Below are 16,454 nucleotides of genomic sequence, written 5' to 3'. Positions count from 1 at the left end.
CCGGAGGGCACAAGCTAATGGCTCTGCCACTAATGCGTATAGCAGGGGAGAGAGTGGGCACCCCTGTAGAGTGCCTCTGGTGATAGGGAATGGGTCTGTTACTAGATCATTGATCCGTAGTCTGGCGCGTGGTCTGTGGTACAATGCTCCTATCATTTGTAAAAATGGTTGACCAAGTCCCAGGCGCTGCAGCACCTGTCTCATGAAAGGCCACTCCACAGAGTCAAACGCCTTCTCCATGTCAAGGAATACTGCTAACGCAGGTCTGTCCTGTCGTGTGTGTTGAATAGTGCCTAATACACTGCGGATATTGTATGTCAGGTTCCTGCTTGGGATGAAGCCTGCCTGCTCCGGGGCCACCAGCTGGGGGGCCAGTAAGGCTAGTCTAGTCGCCAGGACCTTAGAATATAGCTTCGCGTCCACATTGAGGAGGGACAGGGGACGATACGAGCTACATACATCACTCGGTTTCCCAGGTTTCAGGATATTAACCAGCAGCACCTCTCTCATGGAGTCTGGCATTTTGCCCTCCGTACAAATTTCGTCGAACATAGTCGACAGGTGCGGGATCAATTGCTCTGCAAAGGCTTTATAAAAGCCTGCCGTGAGACCATCCGAACCAGGCGCGCTGCCAGACTTCATGCTCATTAGAGCCTCTGAGATTTTGTCCTTTTCTATCGGTTGCATAAGGAATTCCCTATCAGAGTTAGGCAAACAAGGGAGATCTATATGCCCCAGGTAGTCCTCAATGTCCTCGTCCATATCCCCTCCCTGAGCTGTGTAGAGTGTAGTGTAGTAGGTTTTAAATTCTTGAGCTATGTCTACTGGATCAGTCAGGGAGTCCCCCCATAGTTGATTTAACCTCTGTTATTATCTGGGGTTTCCTCCATCCCCCGATTATCCTGGCCAAGAGTGTGCCTGGTCTATCTCGATCACCGTACCTTCAAGCAGTAGCGTATTTTCCCATGTGTTTGACTTCCCTGTCTGCTTCGTCGTGGTACTCCTCAAGCAAGACTTTAATTTTGTCGCTCAAGTCGCAGTCAGCAATATCTCTCTGCCTTTTTTCCAGGGCACCCAGCTGTTTCTCAAGGGCCTCTAGTCGAGCATGGATCGTCTTCAGAACCCCCGAGTGTTTGGAAATCGCCACCCCCCGAATGTAAACTTTAAATGCCTCCCAGACAGTCTGGAAGTTATCCACTGAGCCTATATTGGCCTCAAAAAATAGATCAATGGCTGCGGCCAGCTCTCCCCTGAATATCGGGTCTAATAATGAATACGGTGGGAACCTCCACGTGAAAGGTGGGATAGACGAGTTTTGGTTTACTATCTCCAGGAGCACTGGAGAGTGGTCTGACAGGGTTCTGGGAAGGACCTCACAACTCGTAATCATGTCAGATCTGGCCTCTGGGATCAGCCAGTAGTCGATTCTGGTGTGGATATTATGATAGGCGGAGTAGTGGGTTTAGCCCCCCTGAGTCGGATTTAGGGAGCACCAGACGTCGCCAAGTCTGAAACGTGTCATAACCCCCTGCAGTTCTACCGCTGCAGCAGCCGGCTTGCGATACGAGCCAGCAGATCTATCCAGTGTGGGGTCCAGAGTAAGGTTCATGTCTCCCCCCCCACCAAAGGTCATCAGGGTTGTAGTGTCTAAGTTTACTAGCTAGCCCTTTGTAAAAATCGGGAGAGTCAAAGTTGGGACCATATGTATTGAAAACTACGAAAGACATTCCCCCGACCAGTGCATCTAGATATTACATAACGCCCCTCCGGGTCAGACTCTAGTGTTTGTTGTGTGAGTTTGGATCTAGGGTTCACCCATGTCATCACCCCTCTGGCGTGTGTAGTGAATCCGGATGTCGCCACATTACCCTCCAGTCCCCTGTGGTGTAAGATTCTGCTGTCCATGGGGAGGTGCGTCTCCTGGATCGAGGCCAGATCTATGTTGTGTCTCTGCAAATAGCTAAGCACCTCACGTACTTTTCTGTGATCACTGAGGCCGCGCACGTTCCAAGTGAGCGCCCAAATTTTGTCAGCGCGCGCGTTGTTCATATCAGTCGCCATTGCTTCAAATGAGTCACGCATTCGCTCTCAAAGTGTGTGTCATCTGTGCATTCTCTTTGTGTCTCGTATGTGTGCCCAGTGTGTACTACTTCATGTTCTATGCTGTAAGTGCTAAATAGCGCATGAGCCAGAGTGTCCACCTTAGCGCCGTCAACAACTGGCCCAACAGCCCCACTGTCAAATGCAACCCCCCCCCTCCCACAGCAGACCATCCCCAACTTGGCCCAGCCTGAATTTACCCCCCCTCCCCATCAAAACTCCCCAATTGTCCCATACAGATCCCGATAGCAACCCGTTGTGCTAATAGCGCTGGGGCAGAGGTCGCCAGAATTAGAACAGGTAACAATTGCAATTAAACAGTTTCTACAATTTGGCTCCCCGCCTCATCACCCAATAGATGTCATTTAACGGCTGCCCACATCCGTATGTCTGTATATGCAGGCTAGCGTTCTCTGCCGAGACATTAACGTCCACCTTTCGATGACTGGCTAGCCCCTAAACTGCCAGTCTAAATCAGGGGTGTTTGCCCGGAGCCCCCAGACCAGTCGGAGTAAAAGGATAAAGAATCAAAAAAGTATAACTTTGTCATGGAACAGTCTCACCATATCTCGAAGTCTCTGGTCTCTCACAGATAACCCTCAGGTCTTTCCATCGGCACCATCTGCAAGACTGGGGAATCCAATGTTCAACGTTCATCTCAGACTTCGTCGCTCCGGCTTGTCGCTGATCATAATGGCTCGGGTTGATTCAGGGAGCATAATGCGGTCATTCCTGCTCGTCCAAGCCACTGGTAGGGACCTGTTCGTCAGATTGTCCCCTAGGGCTGTTCCGTTGTTCTTTGGACCAAGTCTTAAGTGCTTTTTGTAGGTCTTTCGGGTCGGTGTAGAAATGGGAATGCCCTCGTCGGTTTATCCTCAGCTTCGCTGGGTACAGCATGGCGTAGAGTCCAAGCCGAGATCCCAAAGCTGTTTATACGGAGCAAAGTGACGCCGCTCTTCTTGCACCTTAGCAGTGAAATCTGGATATAGGGAGATGTTTGCGCCCTCGAACTGCAGTTGACCCTTCTCTCTGGCCACTCGTAACGCCGAATCCCTGTCTCTATAGTTCAGGAGTTTGGCTATTATAGGCCTAGGGGGGCCCCCGGGAGCGGCCTTGGACCTACCGTGCGGTGCGCCCTCTCCACTATAAACATGGGGAAAAAACGCCATCGCCCAGCAAGGTGGTCAGAAGCTCCTCAACAAATAGCTCCATCTTGCCCGTTTGGGTCGTTTTCGGGACCCTCGTGATTCGTATGTTGGATCTCCTGGAACGGGCTTCCAAATCCTCCGATTTGTCCTGAATCACCTCCAAAATCTTAGCCATATGCTTGCGATATTTATCTAGTTCCATTTGCCCCTCCTCCACTTCGGTGATCCGTCTTTCAGACATATCAAGGCGTTACGTATGTTTGTCGACCCTTTCAGACATCCTGTCCATACGGTAAGTGAGAGCATCGATCTTCGTCCCTATCGACGCCATGCTGTCCTGCAGGCCCTTCTCCATGTTAACTAGCAGCTCCTTGATATCAGTGTATATCGAGTTGTCTTGTGTTTCAGGAGGTTGTCCGTTTTCTGGTTCTCGTGAGTCTGAGGCCTTGGTGCGCCGCCGTTCGAAAGGCAATTTGGACTGCGTTTTGTCTCCTTTCCCCATCATGCAGCGATGTTTCTCCGTAATTCAGCTCCGCGTAGAACAGCTCCGGGGGAGGGAAGATCTCGATGGCTGTCGTGCCACTGCTACTAACAAGGCACCCGGACTCCCCCAGTCCCCAGACCGTCCCCCGGCGCAGTAGCCACTCTTATCTAGCAGATGAAGTCAGTGCGACCAGACCGCTATGGAGGGGGTGCCTCAAGGCAGGTCAGGGCAGCGAGTAGCGTGTCCACCGCAGAAGGCTGCGTAGGGCCTAATATGTCGCCGCGTCTGACCCCAGGTGAGAGCTCCGCACGCTGCTAGGGTTATCTCCCTGTTAGTGGATGAAAAAGAGGCCGGAATAAGTCCTCATGTTGTGCTGCTGTGAGATGCGTCGGGCCCAGATCCACAGTTGGTCCACTACAGCTGCCACAATATGACTCCCCGGGCTCCACCGCACTCACCGCCCGAGCGGACATCTAATGACAATTGCGCAAAGCGGCTCTGCTGTCTGGGGGAGATGAGCCTCACCGAACAGGACCCAGCTCTCGGGCAGAAAGCAGGGAGGCCCCAGCAGGTCACAGCTTACGACCACGTTGCTTGGGCACGTAAAGCTGTCGAGGTTCCCACTCCAGCTGTGGTGGTCAGCCCTCCAATGTCCCCAGGTCGTTGCTGCAATCACCCGACCACTCGGGCAAGGCCCCCACTCCTGGCTCCCAACGTAGCAGCGCGCCTGTCCGGGTACTCGAGTAGGGCGAGCCGCCCGCTCTCCGCTGTTATCTGGAGCCGTTGGGGCCACCGCAGGGGACTCCTCTCTTCGTCCGCTGCACGATGGGGGTCCAGCACTCACCGCTGTCTCTGCATGCAATCCGGCTCGCACCTATGAGACCCGTGATCGTGGCCTCAGCAGTCGCCGGTCGAGTGGTTCAGCGTGAGCTGCACGCCGAGTGACGCACTCCGAGGGCAGCACTACGCAAGGCCGCGGCTCCGAGGCCCTCACCCCTGAAGTGTTGGGCCACCGTATCCACCTTTAGAAATGTCGGACTTCTCCCGCTCTGGGCGCCAAGTGTGCCGGTGATGTTTAGGGGCTATGTGCTGTCCTCGCCAGTCAACAGGTGCCGTTATTTTAGGATAATTTAAGGATTGTTTGGGTGATTTAGCGGAGCTCAGCTCTCAAGCGTCTGCCATCGACGCTAGCAAGCTCCGCCCCCTGGATGGCGGAAAATTACCTCCAATTCAATTCCTCAAAAACGGAGGTGCTTTTGGTTGGCCGGCAACCCCATAGATGGGAGTATCAGGGGTGGCCCGCTGTACTGGGCACTCCACCCCAGCTGAAAAAAGCAGTCAAGAACCTAGGGGTCTTGATTGATAACTCCCTCTCCTTCGAGCTTCACATCAAAAAAGTGGCAGGTACATGCTTCGGCCACCTATGCGGGCTGAAACATTTTGGGGGGTTTTGACGCTCCCACCCAACAAGTGATCATCCAATCAGTGGTACTGTCACGTCTTGACTACTGTAACGGACTACTACTGGGCGCATATAAAACAGTTACGAAGAAACTCCAAAGGTCACAGAATGCAGCTTCCTACACTCTTTTTGCCCTCCCTAAGCATTGTCATACCTCCCATCTCCTGTACCGCCTACACTGGCTGCCGATTGAACAGAGATTTCAGTTCAAAACTCTCTGTACCATTCACAGGATACTACATGGCCAGGGCCCTCAGATACTGCAGGGGCTCTGCACACTATATGTCCCAATGCGAGCACTGCGCTTCGCTGATCTGCATCTGGTCTGCACTCCTAGGGTGTGCAAGAGCAGAGTGGGGGTGCTCGTTTAGGTCCCTGGCCCCAGCCCTATGTAACTCTATTCCAATCACGGCGCGCAGCACACAAGATCATTGGGCATTTAGAAAACAGATTAAAACCTGGCTGTTTTCATGCATCTAGCTTAGGATGCGCCCACACGCTGCGCTCCTGCTTCCTGGGTTTTTAGAACAGACATTCCCTGGCTGTCTTTCCATCTGGCTAGCAGTCGCCATCTATGGCCACCCTTTCATGAGTGCTGGGACACCCCGTTGCTGGGCACTTCTAACATAACATAACCTTTGGCAAGAATTGTGGATAAGTTCTTAGAATAACTTTATCTTTATGGATTTGCATCTATTGCTCTTTTATGGTTAACGCTTGTAGCTCACTTACTCTCCTTAAGGATGTAATGGCAATTAGGAATGCTGTCTTCAAAGTGATGTTTGAGATCTGCTTTATGCATGGGCTCAAATGATTCTGTCATAAGATGCGTGAGGACTGTATTTAAACTCCACATGGTGGCTGGATCAGTTCTTGGGGGAGCAATTCTTTTAAACCCCTCTAGGAACGTTTTTTTATGACAGGTCTTCTGAATAAGCTTTTGCATGATTTTTCTCTGGTGTAAGTTACAATGGCTGCGTGGTGTACCTTTAGGGTTGAGTAGTTGTTGTGAATGTCTAGGAGGTAAGTTAGGTATATGATCTCTGTTTCTTGTGTGCTGAATGAGTCCATTAGGTTGTTTGCTGTGCAACAAGTGGTGTACCGCATCCATTTTGCGGCATAGCATTGCCTTGTAGTTTATTTTCTTGCTTGTTTTACAACTTCCATTGTTAACTGAGGCAAGTTTAGGTGACCAAATTCTACGTATTCAGGTGCCAGGCCGTCGCTGGCTCCGGGTGTAAGATTTGGCCCTGTTGCATTGTTAGTAGGTCTTTGTCCGCTTTGAGTCGGATTATTAGTAGTTTGGACAGTTCTCGCAGACTTGAGTACCATGTTTGTCTGGCCCATTGTGGAGAAATGGGAATTAGATTTGTCTCTGGTCATCTTGCTTTTCCCACAACTTTTTTGTTAGAGGTATTGGTGGAAAAGCGTATGTAAATGTCCCTGACCAATCTAGCTACAGGTCATTCCCCCTTGATAGGTGGTGAAGAAACTTTCAAGGCAAAGAACTGGCATTTCTTGTTCTCTATTGCAGCAAACAGGTCTATCTCTGGTGAAGATGTATTGTATTGTCTGTGCTTCAATTACCACTCATGGGAGCAGTTGTTCTGCCTGCTCAGTTAATCTGCTGTTGTGTTGTATGTTCCAGATAGGTGTATTGTTCGCAGATTCATATTTTGAGAAATTGCCCATTGCCAGATCTGTTGTGCTAACTTGCTTAGTGGGAATGACTTTGTACCTCCCTGTTTGTTGAGATAAAACGTTGTGATGTTGTCTGTTTGAATCAAGACAGTCCTCTTGCTAATGTGTTTCTGGAACGCTTTCAATGCTAGGAATACTGTTTAATTTCCAGGTAATTGATGTATTTTATGGAGTCAAGGTTGTTCCACTGGCCTCGTATTTTCAGTTGTGGGAAGTGCGTTCCCCATCTGTTGTGATTGTCACAGAATGAGGTGGATTTTTGGAAGGTCTGCCTTGTGTTATGATCTTGGATGCTGTGACAGGGCGGGGGAGGAACCGAACACAGAATTGGACTGGTGGTCCGCCACCCCCCTTTTACCTGCTTCCGTTCCCTCTCAACAGCCGCCTGATCTAATGCCCCGGAGTGGGCCATCCCAGAACCCGAACAAGGATGGCAGAATGCCCCGGAGTGGGCCGCCACAGAACAAGGCTGGCCAAACGAGAACACCCAGATGCACGGCCCCTTTAAGTGGGATCTCTCGGACGACAAATCTCCTCCCTTACAAAGCGTCACAAGTGCGTCAAAAGAAGGCCGGAACCAGGAAGCAGTGAACGGCGTTTCCCAAGAGGCAAAAGGTGGTTACAGCAGCGGAGAGCGTGGAGGTTACAGCAGCGGAGAGCGTGAGGAGAGCGAGGCGGTGGAGACTCGAGAGGTCGGAGCCGAGTTGGAGAAGACAGGAGGCCAACATATCTATGCATCGCCCTGCCACGTTCCCACGGGAGGAGCGTGGCTCCAACAGGTACGGGGCAGAGTGCGGGCTGGGTGGGACGTCGGGTCCAACCTACCCAGTGATCAGTTGTATAGCCCCGTGTACAGTCCTTAAACCTTTTTCCTCTTCCTCACGAACACTCTCCCCCCAAGACTGTACATATTCACGATTGCACTGGTTTCGTTCACTCCCGGTCCTTACCGCATGCCTTGGTCCCATACCCTGACCTAACACCGCCCTCTCTCTCCTTTCTCCCTACGACAACGGAACCGGCGGGACGAGCTGAGATCCGGCTCCCGAGCAAGCTGGATCCTGTCAGGAAGTCTGCCTTCGACCCTGCCGCCTTTGCGAGAGAGAGGATTACCAGTTGCAGAAGAAAATGGTATAGATAAATAAAGCCTTCACTTAAAACCTTATTCAAAGGGTCCGACTCTCTATCTACTTCTACTACCCCCCCTGCACAGGAAGTGTCAGGCGCTGGCCCTCCGTCCCTCCCTACCCCGGGACAGATGCCCACCACTGTATTTCTGTTTGCAGTCTGGGCATAACGACCACTAGATTCTCCCATCTTCCTGTGACCAGTTGTTGGAAAGACATTGCTGGAAGGGGTGCATATGTAGGCGGGCATGAGGAATGAATGGGATGCATAAAGCCATAATGCCCATGAGATTCATGACTCTCCTCACTGTCAGAGAGTGACCCTTTTGGTAGAGGGAAGTTTGTTTGATGGCTTATATCCTCTTTCGTGGAGGATAAGCTTGTGCAAGTTTTGAGTTGAGTCTTACCCCTAAGAATGTTTTTTCTTTTTCTGGCCTTGTGGAAGATTTCTTGTGATTTATTGGAGTGTGTAGATTGCTGTTTGAACATGGGTGAGGCATTTGTGCTTTGCATCTGCCTTTAGAAGCAGGTTGTCTAGATAATGGTAGACGTGTATTCCATCCTTCTGCGGGTGCGCCGCGACTACGGCTAGGCACTTGGTGAAGACAAGTGGTAAATTGATACTTGTATAGCGCACTACTCACCCGCAAGGGTCTCAAGGCACTTGTACGAATACCGCTGTGGAACCCATCCTGGCTTTGCCTGTGAGGCGTCCACTCCTGGGCACCCCCAAGGTGGAGGCCAGGCATCCTTAGCGTTGTGGGGGCCGTTGTGGAGATTAAGCAAGCTATTGCCCAGAGTTGCAGAGTGGGACTCCATGATTGGAATAGGCACCGTGGCGAGAATTATCAGGTCCGTGGAATTTTGAGCCCAAGACCCGCCGAGACGGGGAATTGAACCCTGGTCCCGGGATAGACCTCTGCATCAGGGTCTGCCGCTCTAACCATTGAGCCACACTTCTGCTGATTTTATTCCAAAAGGAAGTAATTTGGACTGGTAGTGCCTTCCTTTGTGTAGGAGCTGGAGATATTTTGTGGTTTTTGTTCATGGGGATGTGTAAATAGGGGTCCTTGAAGTCTATTGTTGCCATGTAATCTCCCCTTTGAATTTGCGGTACTATTTCTTGGACTGTAGCCATTTTAAAACATTGAATCAGAATGAATTTGTTTATGAACCTTAGGTCCAGGATGGGCCTTAGTGAAAGGTCTTGTTTGGGAACTAGGGAATACAGTGAGTAGTTTCCTTTGAAAGGGTCTTGCTTTGGCACAATGTCTATTGCTTGTTTTTGAAGAAGCTCCTTGATTTCTGAATTTAACTGGGACAGTTCTGATAAGATGATTTTTTTTTTTTGAGGGGTTTGCTGGTGGTGTTTTTGTCAATTTTATGCAATACCCGTACTTTACCAAATGTAATATCCATTTGTCTGTAGTATCTTATTGCCATTGTTGCAGGTATTGTGATATCCTGCATCCCACTGGTGTTGTGTGTGGATTGTTTTCCATGTAGGAGTCAATTTGAACTATTTCCTCTTCCTCTGGGGAGCTGGCCTCTGCCTCTCCCTCTTCCTCAAAAGGACTGCTTTGGCTGTTGTTGCAAGTTTTCGTATCCTGCTTGTTGATTTGTTTGTTGGCCGATCCCTTGGCCCTGTTGTTGAGACATTTGCTGTCCTTGAGCAAAGAACCCTCTTGCTGTGGGTTTTCTTTTGTCAAACCCTCCTCTTTTGAAGGTACCTCTCTGTTGCAGGGCTCCCATGGCTCTTGCAGTCTTGTTGTCCTTTTAAATCTGCTGGAAGGATTCATCTACTTCCTTTCCGAATAATGCATCTCCTGTAAACGGTCTGTTAATGATGGATTTTTTAACCTCCTGTTTAAAGCCGGATATTCGAAGCCAGGCATGCCTTCTTAGTGTGGTGTCTGTGCATATTTGTCTGATGTGTTGAGTGCTGGTTTAAGGCATGTGTTTGCTATGTTTTTTAGAAGGTGTGTAGGCACGGCACACAGCACTAGTTTAATGAAGAGGGTAGTCTTTGAGGGTATTTTTGTTAGAGGTGAATTTTTAGGTGCTCCAGCAGGTGACGTAACTGTCCGAATACGCCGGGTATCTACTGAAAGGTTGAGTACATTACCTCAAGTGTAAATGCATCCCTGCAATTGGGCACTCAGTAGTGGTTTGTTTGTAATGAAACAGTCGACTCCAATAAATGTAACCAATGAATATACAATCAATGTACAATCAATGTACAATCTTGAACATTGATTGTATATTCATTGGTTACATTTATTGGAGTCGACTGTTTCATTACAAACGAACCACTACTGAGTGCCCAATTGCAGGGATGCATTTACACTTGAGGTAATGCACTCAACCTTTGCTATGTTTTTGCCTTCCTGGACAATAGCTTTTGCCCTTTTCTTGTCTTCTTCCGGGAGCTTGTCGATGAGCTCCTTGATGTCATCCCATTACAGGTACTGTTTAGCAGGGCATTAGAGTTTGCGATGCGCCATTGCAGCGCTGCTACCTTCTCCATTTTTCTGCCAACCATATCAAATTGTTTGCTTTCCTTCTCTGGAGGTGGTCCACTGTTAGAGAGGGCATTTGGTCTCCTTGCTGTGGTGGCAATAATGGAGTCAGGCACTGTATTTCCTTGGACATACTTTGGGTCCTTGGAGAAAGGTTTGTATTTCTTTTTAACCCTTGGTGTCACCCCCTTGGTTGAGGTGGGCTTTTTGAAGGATTCCTTGCCTTGATCCAGGATGCTTGGCAGCATTGGAAGGTACTGTGTGCCCTTGTTGGCTAGGACGAATGTTTCGAAGAAGAAGCATGTGTCCCACTTTTCCTCTTCGAGGGCGTCCCCAAAAGCGTCAGTTGCTCTCTTCACTAGACCATTGTAGAAGGCTATGTCATCCGGAGGGGAAGCCTTCGAGGGATAACAGCATATCTTCCCCACTGGGCTTTCTGTGTCGAGGTTGTTCCACCGATCCTCAAAAATTTCAGAGGCTTCTTCTTCTTTGTTGCATCTATGTACTCCTCAAGGTCGTCATCACGTGGTTCAGGGGTTGGAGGTGACTTGAAGATCTCTTCTTCCCCATCAGCGTCTTCCATCCCTTCGGCATCAACATTGTTGGTGTCGGCGACAAGAATCGTGGGATTACGGAATCCTTTGGGTGAAGCATCATACTACTTCTTCTGGAGGAGTGCTGCCATTTCAACTTTGAGCCGTTTCTTTTACTTTTTGACACTGAGGGCTCTCTCGGTGTCGGAGACCGTAGATTATCTCTTCTTGGGAGTACAGGCCTCTGTCTTCGAGTGTGACATAACTCCCTTCGGGGGTTTGTGTTCGACCCTCGTTTTCGTCGCCCTGTGCGGTTTTCCCAGGTCCCTTGGTAGGGTTCCGTGGGGTTCTTTGTGTCGCGGATGGTATTTGATCGCCTTTTTTCTTCAGCGTCTGGGCTGCTTTATGCTGTACCTTATTATAGTGGCCCTTTGGTTAAGAAGAATGTGTATGGTGTCTTACCTGGTCCGTCTTCTCTGTGTCCTTTGCCAGTGTTTTCTGGCTGTTGTTTTTTCGGAGTCTCCTTACAGAAGTTCAACATCCGATCCTTCGTGCATCGATTCTGATGGAACTCCTTGGTCACCCCATCGCTGGAGACATAGGTCTTTCAAGGAAGGTTTCTTCTGTGCCTGGGACATTATTGCATTTGGCGTGTCCTGAGGGTCTTCGGCAGGAACACCGAGCAAGCCTCACAGTCCTTGTCCTTGTAGTCCTTGGGCAGGCAGAGGTTGCACATGTCGCGTGGATCGCGTTGTGCAAATTTGTGATGGCACTCTGGGCAGAAGTTGAAAGGAGTATTTTCAATGTCCCCTACCTCACCAGTTGTCGAACCTTGAGGCTTTCTGTAGTGGAGATGTCGTTCCTGGAGGAAAGTTGTGTTCTCCGGTTGCGAGGTCAATGTTCGATGCTGGTTTTTTAGTCCAAATCTCAAGTTTTTTCCTGAGATTTTCTGCAAATCTTCAGAGCGTCCCCTCTTGCTTCCAGACCCAACGGCAGAAAAAAAGAATCTGAAGATGGCTACTAAGCACAAAGACCTCCAGGGTGCTGTTTGACGTCACACAGGGGATGTACCTGGTACCAAATGGTGGTCGGGACGCACAAAAAAAAATAGACAATTCCTGACCCAACCACTAGTTGGCGGAATAATGCACAGCATGTGAATCCAAAAAAAGGTTCACGCTGCAAAATCTGCAGTTACCAGAAAGAGCATTACCGAAAAGGCGAGTCCCATCAAAGGGCATGTCCATAAGGCAAGACATAATATTGCCTGAGAAACCCACAGATCTTAACCAGGTGTGGGGAGAGATAGTGTTGCTAGTGCCATTGCTCACCCAATGGAATCCGTGGTATCCAAGCTGCAGTGGATGTTAAATGTAGCCGCATCACAGCCATCTTATAAGGATTGGTTCAGTAAAAGACGAACACAGAGCATGTGCATCTACAGCTACACATGCCACAAAGATACAAGTCTAGAAAATGCACTTTGTCTCTGCTGTAAGGGCTAGTGAACTGATTATCCTTCATGCAAAAACTAAGACATTCATATAAAACATTAAAAGCAAATTCAGAGCCATTTCATATTAGCATATCAATTAATCTTTTCCATATGGCTTAATTCTCTTCAAATGGATGCTCCCTGAGTGAGCAGGGATCACTCTTCTGAGCATGAGAGAATATACAGTGTGGGACTCTGAGCATTCTTTTGACATTACAGGGTCCATTCCTGCTTGAATATCAAATCCTGCCTGAAATATTTATTGGGTTTACATACAACACTTGGGAACACATGAGAGGAAGGTAAACAATATGCCAAAATGATCATTGTGTATCCAATGTCTGCTTGGTTGAAAAGCATTGGTCTATCAGACTTCTGTCACTGGGGGCTTGTGGGGGTTCTGTGCCTTCTTCAAACTGAATTTTGGAGTTAGATGTAGGATTCCTCTAGGGTTACCATAGTACACTGCTCCCATACACCCCCAGCCCCTAGAGCTTACGTTTTGTGTGGTCAAAGACTTTTGTCATCTTGAAAATGCCCAAGGAGGGTAGGGTTGGTCCCAGGAACTTTTAACCCCATTGGTTAGGGTGTGCCCATGAGTCATTCATACCTATTATGCTTGTGCTAGACATAAAAGTGGCATCTTCAGACATCCACTTCAGTACACTACTGGACCTTTGGACTATTAGAAGAGGACTGAACCAGCTATCCGAGATCTGAGAAGTGCCATAAAGGATTGAAACTGCTATCCCTCTTGCATCCAAGACAATTAAATGGGCAGCAAGTGTCATAAAGCGAACCTCTTGTTCAAGCTACACAGATACAATAAGCTAAAAGAGGCCTTTCCTGCAAACGCCCAGCTGACCAGTGGCGTTGGGCCTAGACTGGACCCTACTGTTGACCTCTGACTGACAGCCTGTGAGCCTTTAAGTGCCTCATCTGAGGTCTTTGGGAGGCTTTAGAAGTGTACCCCTGTGATGGATTGAGACTAAGAAGGACTTAAGTCATAAGGTAAAATCTTCGACAAGGGCAAACCTGGTTTGTGCATCCAACCCGCTCTTCATCGTGGTCAAAATTGCAAAAAACACAGTTGATGGACAGAATGCAGAACAAGGTCTTACATTCACCCCAGCACAAAGATCTGGGCCTAAATCCATCGTTTCTTTTTGCACTCCACACCACCCTAGGTCAGGCAATGGCTATATGCAAATCAGCCTTGACCCTGTGCCTCATGGGAACAGTCCAGCCCGAACTACCAAGCCATGTCTTTCCTAGACCGGAATCAAGCATCCAAGGACCGGTTTCTAGCTATCAGCCTTCTTCAGCCTGGATAGCCTGGATAGCTTGACTCCAGTGATGTGGAGAGCCTGGGACTCACGTCTGAGCATACCCAGCCCACTCGGGGTGAAAATTGCAAAAAACACAGTTGATGGACAGAATGCAGGACAATGTCTTACATTCACCCCAGTACAAAGATCTGGGCCATCGTGGTAGGCATCAAATTGCATCTAGGTCCAACAACGTTATGCTTCTTTGTGCTATACCTACATACATTTAAAAAATGTGTATCTCCGGTCCCCCTAATTAGATTTTTTTCATGGGTGTCATTTTGTTTATTAAATTGTACTCCATAATTCAGATTGGCTTTTTAAACTGTTGCATTTCGCTTTATTTACTGTTTCGGTACTGCATAAATATTTTACACAGCCTAAGTGAAGCCTGTCCACTCTGTGCCATAGCGACCAGTGAGTTGAGCTCAGGTTAATTCAGTGACTTTAAGGGTTCACTCTGACGAGGGTTGTGATTATTGCTTGGGCTGGGTAGTCAGCCACCCCAATAAATAATCCAATTTCTGACATGTACCAAAACAGTCTTTTCTAATCAGAGGTCTATTTTACTGGAGACCTATGATGCAATGTGTTTTTCCAAATACATACAAATAATGCTAGTTATCTGTACAAAAGCTATCATATTACTGTGACTAACGTACGTCTCTCGCACAAGGAGTAGTATGATTGGATGGTACAGGCACTCCCTCCTACATACTATAACAGTAATTAGGAGATGCAACTGAAGTTGGAAAACAAATCATGAAAAGAACAGAACTACACTGGTAAGATGGTGAGGCCTTTTGAAAAAAACACTGGCAAAGTCAATGAGTCATGCCTATGTAAGTGCTATTGGCTTTGCCAATGTGTTTTTAACCATGATGTACACCAACGTGGCTACTGTTCAGCATAGCTAAAAGTTAGTGGTTTAGAGGAGAGTGGCGGAGAGTGCAGTGTAGAAGAGTGTCAAAGATTGGAGTGTGGTGGAGAGGTGTTAGTGGAATAAAGTGTCTTAGAGATGAATGTGGTAGAGTGGCATAAAATAGAGTGCCCTGGAGTTCTGCAGAGTGCAGTAGTTGTAGAGTGTAGTAGACTCAGAGTGGAGTAGAGTAGTAGAGTACAGTGGAGAGGAGTGGCATAGAGAGGAGTCGAGTGGCCTTGAGTGAAGTGGAGTACAGTGGCCTAGAGTGCAGTGGCACAGAGTGGCGAGGCATTTAGTGGCACAGAGTTGCGAAGAGTGGAGGGGAGGTGAGAACAGTGGTGTGTCATGAAGTGTCGAGGAGAGAAGTGGACGGTTATAGAGTGGAATAAAATGCCTAAGAGTATTGTTGAGTCACTTTGAAGTAAAAAAAAACACACCAAGCTCCCTTTGAAGACAGAGTCTATGAACACAAAGCAAATGTGAGAAGATTTAACAAAATGTAAAGTTCTGTTTATGCAAAGTGAGGACTCGTGCAAGAATTCAAGGAGTGATGGGTAACAAGCTTTGCTCTTCAGCATGTTTTCACGCCTCCCGGACAGCCTACAAAAAAATTAAGCCAGCAGAGAGCCAGAAAATGTGAATTACAAACCACAAAGTCAATGGTAAGCAATGGGCAGAAAGCATTCAAACATACGTTTTCAAAAAGCTCACAAAAAGATTGTTTGCCATGAGACTTCGACCTAAAAACACTTTTTCTGGATGAGAAAGTTCTAATAGATAAACATTTTAAACACTTCAGTCCGTGATAAAAGATGTGTGACTTGTATATTGCAGGTCAAATGCTGAATGACTTAAACGCTCATCTTTAATTTACCTGGCTTTGAGAGGGCGATCATGAATGAACTTAGCTAGCATAATACTGAAAGCTCCAACCCAAAATGTTACCATACAAAGGAGCTACGGCATGCGCTTACCTCAAGAGCTTTGTCCCGTTCTCGAATTCTCTCTTGCAGTTTCTCTAACATAGGGTCCTTAATGCCTTGGCCTTTTACTTGGCCTTCCTGGAACTGTAACAGGTAAATGTGATCCTGGGTGGGAAAATAAAGTTATATTCACAACTAATCTTTGCAAGCCGAATATGCAATAGCAATTTGATGTATGGTATTTTAAGTAAAAAAGATTATTAAGAGCAAAACCAGGACAATGGGCCATATGTATCATCATGACCATTTGCGATTTCTAAATAGCGATTTTTAAGGAATCGCTATTTAGAAATCGCAAAATGGTATGTATGTAGCAAATCGCTTCTTTTTAGCGATTCCTTAACATTCCTAAATTGCGATTAGCAAATTGCTAATCGCAAATTTCCCATTCATTTCTATGGCCAGGAGGCCCATAGGAATGAAGGGGAAATTTGCGATTAGCAATTTGCTAATCGCAATTTAGGAATATTTTCATGGGTGCAGGGGTGTCACAAGAACACCCTGCTGCACCCCTGAAAATGACATGTGTGGGCATATGGCGCACATACATGCCCTTAGGGCATGTATGAGCGTCATATGGCACCTTTGGATTTTGAATAAATTGCTTTTGTAAAAGAATTCGCAACTTACCACCAACTAGAAGTTGGTGGTA

The 16,454-nt window shown here is 47.9% G+C and overlaps 1 protein-coding gene across 1 annotated transcript in view; it reads right to left on the bottom strand.

The window, feature by feature from the left end:
- Positions 1–16,454, bottom strand: part of LOC147748891 (myomegalin-like) — a 1,575,921-nt gene that overhangs the window by 1,009,490 nt on the left and 549,977 nt on the right. The window contains exon 11 of the mRNA XM_086928761.1: positions 15,794–15,907. Within this exon, the coding sequence (XP_086784887.1) occupies positions 15,794–15,907 (114 nt within the window). The remainder of the gene's footprint in view (positions 1–15,793; positions 15,908–16,454) is intronic.

Source organism: Lissotriton vulgaris, chromosome 1_1, assembly GCF_964263255.1.
Source record: "Lissotriton vulgaris chromosome 1_1, aLisVul1.2, whole genome shotgun sequence".
NCBI lineage: Eukaryota > Metazoa > Chordata > Amphibia > Caudata > Salamandridae > Lissotriton > Lissotriton vulgaris.
This window is presented reverse-complemented; position numbering and strand designations above follow the sequence as displayed.